The 9,322-nt window shown below is 37.4% G+C and overlaps 1 gene segment (V, D, J or C); it reads left to right on the top strand.

Annotated features, from left to right (window-relative positions):
- Window positions 1–309: 309 nt before the first annotated feature.
- Window positions 310–3,963, top strand: LOC128014063 (immunoglobulin lambda constant 7-like). The segment is given in 3 exon segments: window positions 310–480; window positions 2,524–2,572; window positions 3,434–3,963. Coding segments are annotated over 3 exon segments (534 nt in total).
- Window positions 3,964–9,322: the final 5,359 nt, after the last annotated feature.

Raw genomic sequence — 9,322 nt, 5'->3', positions numbered from 1 at the left:
GATCTCCGTCATACAAGGGCGGATTATTAGCGTGCGGCTCGGGCTCGAGCTGAGCGAGAGGCTGGGAACCCATCGGGGCGGCGGATGACAGAACACTTTGTAGTTCACGGAAGCGATCACTTAATTCGGCCATTTGGGTAGTGAGTGTCTCTACCTCCTGAGCGGTGGACGAAAGCTGGCTGGCTTGGTGGCCGAGGAGAGCGACTTGATGAGCGATAGCCGATCGAACGAACTCTTCACCCGCTGGGTCAATTTCTGTTCAGTCCGTACTGTCAGGGAAAGGAACAGGACCCAACTGCGGTAGAATGAATGAGGCGTTTTATTGAGTTACTCAGAGGACTTAATCCATTGGAGCATGAGAGAGACAGCGCTCTGCATGTACAGCCAGCTCGAAGATCCCTACGGCGACCGCCGCACAGCAGGGAGGAACAGGTGGCAGATCAGCGCTGGCGAGCCGAAGCGTCCGAAGGCAATGCACAGGTGAGTCGAGACAGCCGCCTGGTTGATGAGGACTACTGAGTACGAAAGGCAAGCAGGGAAAAAAAAACAAAAAAAAGCAGGCCGACTAGATAGAGAAAAGATACAAAAACCGAAGTCAGGCAAACTAAGACAAGCAACTAGAAACTTACTCTAGCAACGTTAATGTCTGCACTGTGTTCAGAACTATGTTCCACCATTTTAAGACAAATGGATTTGTTGTGTTATCATATCTAAGAGATTATAAGCTAGATGATTTTTTGGGGGGGTTGCATCAAATGTTCTTCGAATTTTATGCATGATAAATTTGTTTATGAATAAAGATTGATCTGTTAAAAGCAGGGCCGGCGCGTGCCTATAGGCGAACTAGACAGCTCAGCCAGGGCGGCGAGAGAGAGAGAGAGAGAATTATTAATGCATTTGTCTGTTTCACATTAGGCTACAATTATCACACTTATATTAACATAATTTTTTTAGTATAAATAAATTTTTTAAAAAAACTTTACATTTCGAATAAAAATTCCCGTCCGGCAGCGCCCTATTAGTAGGTCTATATGCATGCAAAATACTATGTATATTCAGAAATGTCAAAACGAATAAAATTATCTGGTCATACAATCGCCTCCGTGGAAGAGCGCTTTTCGCTGCTTAGAGACCATGGGGTGTATTTGGATTTTTATATGACATCGCATCTCTCAAAGAAAAGGAGAATACAATAGTTATTCAGGATTGCTAGGACTGGAAAAGGCCCTGACTCGTGGAGACTCACGGGATGTTGATGGCATGAATTGTTTGAAGAGCCGACTGCTTTGGGCAAACACCTGGTTGCTGAATCTAAACCACTGGATGCGCTTAAATTTATCTGTGAAAAAGGGATGGAATCAATTTTTATAAAGGTTTTTGTAGCATTGAGAGTGCTTCTCACTTTCCCCGTCACTGTGTGGTGTGTGAATGTGTGTATCAGTCAAGAAAACAAAGAAACCTCCAGTTTTGTGAGCTAAAAAGTTGTGTGCATATGTTTAGTTTTATTCTGTACACTATCTATTAGCCTATAAAACAGAAATGATATGCAGCTGTTGCATTGTGTATCTTTTTCACCTTTTTGCAGAATGAAAAAAAAAACTCTGAAAACATGCTTGCACGTATTTATTTTAGTGTAAGATAAATATTAGATATTTTTTTTTTTTTTAAATGCATCTTAAGGATACCTAATTTTGAATGTGAGGTGGAGGTGGCACGATCGTGCTCTGTCTAGAGCGGCATTTGAGCTTGCGCCGGCCCTGGTTGAAAGGAGTTATTTTGAGTTAGATGCCAAATGCTCTCCTCCTATTCAAATTTGACATTGAAGCGGTGAATACAACATATTTGCCCGGTATATATATATATATATATATATATATATATATATATATATATATATATATATATAAATATTTTTTAATATAGGCCTATATATTTCAGTTGCTATATATATACAGTACAGACCAAAAGTTTGGAAACATTACTATTTTTAATGTTTTTGAAAGAAGTTTCTTCTGCTCATCAAGCCTGCATTTATTTGATCAAAAATACAGAAAAAAATGTAATATTGTGATATATTATTACAATTTAAATAGTTGTTTTTAAATGTATTATACTTTAAATTATCATTTATTTCTGTGATGCAAAGCTGAATTTTTTTACATTGTCATGATAAAAGAGGTCAAAAGTCACCTCAGAGGTCATAGTTCAACAATTACTGTATATTTCTTTAGAAAGTTCAAAAATCAGCAGACAGCTAAAGATTGAAGAGACATACAGGATTTAAAGTCAAAGTGAATCATGTCTATCATATATGAGATTAATAAACTCTTTAACTGATTATGAAAATAACTAAATTATTTTTCAGTTAATAACAAACATTTTGAAAATACTTTGTCTTTGCTCTTACTTTTTGAAAAACATTTTTTAAACTAAATGACAGAGTGTAGAAGTGTTGTTTCTCTCTCTGCTGGAGTGTGTGTTCACTCGAGTGGAATAGAGGTTTTTGTACGAGTGTTTCATTAGATTGTATCACTGTGGTGGACTTTCGGTGGAGGAACTAAACTGGTGCTCGGTAAGTTTTTCTCTTTTAACTGTCTTGGTTAAAAAAAGTTTTAAAATGTATAGGTTGTAACATTTTATTTATTTTATCATCACATTTAGAGTTTCAAAAGAACTGAATTAAACTCTCAGGAAACAAATATTGTCCAAAACACATTTCCATGATGTGTCTCATTTTGAGTTTTATCAGTTAATTTAATTTACAGACTTAATTTCATTAATGTTTACACTTCATATAAAGTACATATTTTATTATAGATATTATGCATGGAAAACATCAAAATGTAAATAAAGTTATATTTGTGTAGTTCAGTCAATGATTTTGAATCTCTTTTGTACATACCATGCTTCAAAAACATACAAAATACTAAATATGTGAATGTTTAGAAAAGTTGATTAAATTGTTATTATTATTATTATTATTAAATAATTTGCATTTGGTGTGAGGTATAGTAATAAAATAGCAGCTTGAAACTTTTATATTTTGAAAAGTGTAAAAAAAAATATTTAACAGTGTAAGAGGATTTTAAGTTCAGTTAAGACAATGTAAGAACTTTATGATGAGATTTGAGACTATACTGGAATTAAAGCGTTCAGTGTCTTTGTACAGTGTCATTCATGTACATCATTTCATTTTAGGAGGTTTCATTTAAATGTATGTAGTGATTATATATAGTTTGTATATTGTGTATATATCAGCTGTAAGTGATGTTGAATAAGATGAATGATGAGATTGTAGTGATGTTGACTGCACTCCTCATGTCTGCTGCTGAAAGTCCTGTTGAAATGCTGTGAATGCTGCAGGGCAGAAGAGTGCTGGAGCTGCAGTGTGTTTTCTCTGTGTTTGTGAATGTGTTGTGTTTGTCTCCTGCAGCTGGTCCCACAGTGAAGCCCTCAGTGTCTCTGCTGCCGCCCTCTTCTCTGCAGATCTCTGGAGACTCAGCCGCACTGCTCTGCCTGCTCAGCTCTTACTCTCCACAGGGGGCGCTGGTGAGCTGGACACTGGACGGCTCAGAGGTCACCGAGGGGGTTGTGACCAGCGCAGAGAGCGAGCAGGACGGCCGCTACAGCCGCAGTAGTGTCCTGACCCTCAGCAAAGCACGCTGGGAAGCGGGAGAGCAGTACGTCTGCAGAGTAACACATGATGGAGCTCCTCATGAGGCCTCGTTCCACAAGAGTCGCTGTTAGTCGCTCGCAGTGCTGATGTTTCTCCAGTGAGCGCTGCTCTCTCCTGAAGATGAGCGTATCTGAGTGTCCTGTGTCAGGCAGGATTCACATGAGTCTAGTGCTGCAGCTGTAGTCATTTACAACTCAATACTGAAAGAGAGCTCTAGTGTCAAAGCACTGGCTGATCTTTCAATCTGCTGTGTTTGCTGCAACATTCAATAAAGCTTCTCAACAAACTCCATTTGTGTCTGACAACATCATTCAACTAACAGATGAAGATGCATGTAGTGTTTGTCCAGGTGTTTTTCAGAAGCTCGATCAGTAGCAGTAAATCTAGTCAAATAAAGCTCTTGGGGTTTGAACATGGTCTCTGGAGACAGAGCTGCTCTATTCTGAGAGGATCACAATCACTCCACCCTGACAATGCAAATGAGATTTTCAGCTCACACTCCCAGAGTCACTGTTTGATTGGTTACATGATCTGGACTGAAACACACCAGTTTCACTTCTGCTGTAGTCAAGCAGCCCAGTTGAATAATACACTTAAATAGTGTTATATGTATGGAGCCAAAAGAGTCTCAATAAAGATAAATGCACACACTACATTCACATATGCACACACATGATTCATAAATACACACAGAGGATACACAAATGCACACAAAATTTACAAATACACACACAAAATTTAAAATGCACAGACGATTCACAAATTCTCACAAATACACACACAATTCAGAAATGCAAAAAGAATGCAAACAAAAAATGCACTCAAGATTCACAAATGCACAGGACAAGATTCAGAAATGTATTTCTGATGCACACACACATATATCTTGATTTACAAACTGCATGCGGTCTGAGAACTTCACTGCATTTGTGTGTGAATTTTGAAACTCTCCTGACTTGGCTCAACACTAGGGATGTGCACATTGATGCTGCAGTATCGATATATCGATACTCAGAAGCTTCTATTTTGGTATCGATATTTCCTGCAAAGTATCGATTCTTTAATTATATTTATAATTTCTTAAATGTTTTAAGCAGTGTGTGCAGGCACATCGGGAGGGTGTGTAAATGATATAAAAAGAAAAGGTCTCGCGGACACGGTGGTATGACGTTAACACCGATTGGTCTGCGACTGCGCACAGTGCAATGTACCTGTATCAATGTACACCATAGATGTAGACCATATGCCGGCGACTCACTTTGCACAGCCGGACACCCACTTTGCTCTCGCAGCGAACGACTCACTTTCCTCACGAGTCAAGCAGCAAACGACTGACTTTCCTCAGCGAATGATTCACTTTCCTCACGCAGCTATCAACTCACTTTCCACAGCGAACGAACGACTCACTTTCCTCATGCAGCCGGCGACTCACTTTGCGCAGCCGGAGAGTCACTTTCCTCTCGCAGCGGACCACTGACTCTCTCTTCATGTAGGGACCGAATATTATAATTAAAGTGACTTCTATATTGCATCCAAAAGAATATTTAGTAGGGCTGTCAAATGATTACATTTTTTTATCAAATTAATCAGAATTTTCAGTGGATTAATCAGGATTAATCACTATTTGCAATTACACCTGAATCCTAACAATTTTTTTTCTGAAATGCATACCAAAAGATAAATAACAGGACACAGATACATAATTTTCATGTATTGATTCATCAATATGTGGTTCTTTTTTTCTGAATTTCAAAAGTTTAACATTTACTTAGATCAAATTTACCTGAGCACTATATCAAACCATGCCATTTAACTACAGATAGTGTAAGAGTTTTAGGTAAACCAGTGGTTAAATATAAACAAACTGCTTGCGGTCTGTGAACTTCACTGCATTTGTGTGTGAATTTTGAAACTCCCCTGACTTGGCTCGACACACAAATGCCTTTTTTTTAAACAGGGAATGATCAGCAACCAATCAGATATCTCCCTTCTTTTAGCCAATCACAAGAACGCACTCCACGTGGGGGATTGTTTACTTATAAGCCAATCACATGAACGCGTTCACACAGCGCGATATGCCTGTGGTGTGGCATATTATAGCCTACTTATTTATGAAATTGTATGAAAATGAAAATACAGATGTTTAGATTACAATTCAGGTTTATTTTTTTGTATTTTTTTCAAAATATAACTGGAAAAAATGTCTCAATACATAAAGCCCAGTGACTGCAGCAAAATAAAAAATTGAAATAGGCAATTATTTCATTTTATTGAAATATTTTAATGAAATTAAAAAAAAAATTTTTACACCTTTTTGAATATTTCAATATATCTAAATATTAGGGCTGTCAAAAAAAATTCTTTAGAAAATTACAGCTGTTTGGAAAAGCATATGCATTTTTACTTGGTTTTACTGGCACTTGAAGCCTTCAAAACGTGAAATTATCAATCCTAAAGTATTGTGGCAGAGCAAATGAACACCTCCCAAAAACAAGAGTGACCAGAGTGCAGAGGGCGCATGTTTGTGTTTCTGAGTTCATTCTTTCGAGTTTCTCTATGCATAATATCATGGATATGTGGCTATATTTAACCACTGGTTTACCTAAAACTCTTACACTATATGTAGTTAAATGGCATGGTTTGATATAGTGCTCAGGTAAATTTGATCTAAGTAAATGTTAAACTTTTGAAATTCAGGAAAAAAGAACCACATATTGATGAATCAATACATGAAAATTATGTATCTGTGTCCTGTTATTTATCTTTTGGTATGCATTTCAGAAAAAAAAAATGGTTAGGATTCAGGTGTAATTGCAAATAGTGATTAATCCTGATTAATCCACTGAAAATTCTGATTAATTTGATTAAAAAATTTAATCATTTGACAGCCCTACTAAATATTCTTTTGGATGCAATATAGAAGTCACTTTAATTATAATATTCGGTCCCTACATGAAGAGAGAGTCAGTGGTCCTCCTGCTGCGCAAAGTGGGTGTCCGGCTGTGCAAAGTGAGTCGCCGGCATATGGTCTACATCTATGGTGTACATTGATACAGGTACATTGCACTGTGCGCAGCTGCAGACCAATCGGTGTTAACGTCATACCAACGTGTCCGCGAGACCTTTTCTTTTTATATCATTTACACACCCTCCCGATGTGCCTGCACACATTGCTTAAAACATTTAGTTATAAAGAAATTATAAATATAATTAAGTATCGATACTTTGCAGGAAATATCGATACCAAAATAGAAGCTTCTGAGTATCGATATATCGATACTGCAGCATCAATGTGCACATCCCTAGTGTTGAGCCAAGTCAGGAGAGTTTCAAAATTCACACACAAATGCAGTGAAGTTCTCAGACCGCATGCAGTTCAAATCCGCATGTAAATCAAGATATATGTGTGTGTGCATCAGAAATACATTTCTGAATCTTGTCCTGTGCATTTGTGAATCTTGAGTGCCAGGCCCGTCGCAACAAGGCAGGCAAACCAAGCAATTGCTTGGGGCCCCGAGCTGGCCTGGGGCCCCAAGACAACGACTGGTTAAGAATAAAATGCAGCGACACTGTGTGAGCGCCCCTTTGATCGTCAATTTAGTAACGTGTAATGACACTGTTATCGCGATCCCCCTCAAGGGGGCCCCTCTCAGTATTCGCTGACAGCAGCCAGCCAACCACGTGATCTCTGCTACCGGCAAAATACGAAACCTCCTCGGCAGTCATGAAGTGGAATTATGCTTTAGGAAGCCAGAAGAGAAAGAAGAGAAAGGAAGAGGAGGATAAAAAAAAAAAAAACAAGATAGTGGTAAGTGATAAAATAGCTCTACTTTTCAGTCTTGTACTAATGGTGTAATTTTGCAGCAGGTAACTTAGGCTAGAAAAAATATGTTTGTTAGCTACCTGCCTGACGGCAAATGCTGCTTGTAACGAACAGTTAGTGCAACTTTTTTTTCGAATGGAAGAAATATGGTTACTGTAAACTTATTTTTTTAATGGGATAAAGAAGACGCAGAACAGAAATCCCATACTTCAAGGAGTCAGCAGTGTTTTGATTTGAGGCAAACGTAAAGAGAACGTCGTGGCGTTTGTCCATTGCAAGATAAAGCTGGTAACTATACCACAAAAAACGCGGATGGAATTGCAGAATCCAGTCATAAAAACTGAATTTACAGTTTAACGCAGAATGGCACGTTATTTGCCAAATTTTGGATGAATTAATTAAAAATAGGTCATTGCACTTGCATCAAATCACGATATGGACTAATATCTGTAAATATTAAGCCGGAACAGTCTGTTTAAATATGAATCCTGCATGTTCTGCGTGTCTCTGTTAATGGGAGCAGAAGCGCGTCTTCCTTCATTACAGACACTAAAGCGCGCATGACGCTCACTGTAATTTTAGCATCTGCGGTCTCTCTAAATAAGAACGTGAACACATGAACAACATCTCCAGAAATGCTCTGACAGTCACTTCATGAGCATTTGACCGATACACAGAGCTGTAAAAGTACCTCAACCCGTCAAAATAAAAGTCCTGTTTTAGACAAGTATTTGCCAGAGATGTATTACTATTGTTCTGCAGAATGTACATAGCCTACTACAAAAAAAAAAATCAAACATTTGATTCAAATATTTTAAGGTTTAATCACACAAAATTTATTCCATGTTTTATTTTTAATATTAAATCCCCTTTGTTTACCAAAAAGTTTGCTTAATTTTCAATAATTAAAAGATAAATTAATGTTTGGTGTTTAATGCTTAATGTGCATCTCAGAAAATGCTTTATTTAAAACCCCAACGGAATGGGACTTAAATGCACTTAATTCATCTTTCAACTTTATTGTCATTGTTCACAGTACAAGTACAGACAGAGAAACAATGGATAATAATTTAATGTTTATTTTTGATGTATCCATTGCATTCTTTTTTTTCTAAAAAAGGAAACTAGTTGCTCATTTTAAGAGACCCAGAAGTCTTATTTTCTCTTGCATAATTAATATTGCACTTTAACTGAGCAAAAACACATTTTATCTAATTACTCGATTAATCGATGGAATTTTTGGTAGAATACTCGATTACAAAAATATTTGATAGCTACAGCCCAAGATGAAAAGCTAAACCATCAACTTCATCCTCAACATCAACAGATGCATCTCTTCTCAGTGCTGATGTTTCCTCTATATAGCACAAGGTACCACAAGCTCTATAATTATAGCTGATATCCTGCACAGCCCAGAGTTTAAACTGATAAGTGTGTGCTGTCATATTATTAGAAAAAAAAACAGTGCAAATCATTATTGAATTTCCACCAAATTATTTTTTTCAAGCAGTATTTTCACTGTAAACCTTTTTTATTTATATAAAGTGTGGGTGAACTTAAACTGTATGGCTATGCTGTGGTTCCTGTAGGCTTTGCGTGCGTGCGGGGGGTCGGGGGCCTCTATGTCCATTCTGCTTGGGGCCCCTATATTCCTTCAAACGGCCCTGGTGAGTGCATTTGTAAATGTTGTTTGCATTTCTGAATTGTGTGTGTATTTCTGAATTTTGTGTGAATTTGTGAATCTTCTGTGCTTTTTATATTTTGTGTGTGCATTTCTGAATTTTGTGCGCATTTGTGTATCCTGTGTGTGTATTTATGGATTA

This window comes from Carassius gibelio, chromosome B25, assembly GCF_023724105.1.
Source record: "Carassius gibelio isolate Cgi1373 ecotype wild population from Czech Republic chromosome B25, carGib1.2-hapl.c, whole genome shotgun sequence".
Lineage (NCBI taxonomy): Eukaryota > Metazoa > Chordata > Actinopteri > Cypriniformes > Cyprinidae > Carassius > Carassius gibelio.
This window is presented reverse-complemented; position numbering and strand designations above follow the sequence as displayed.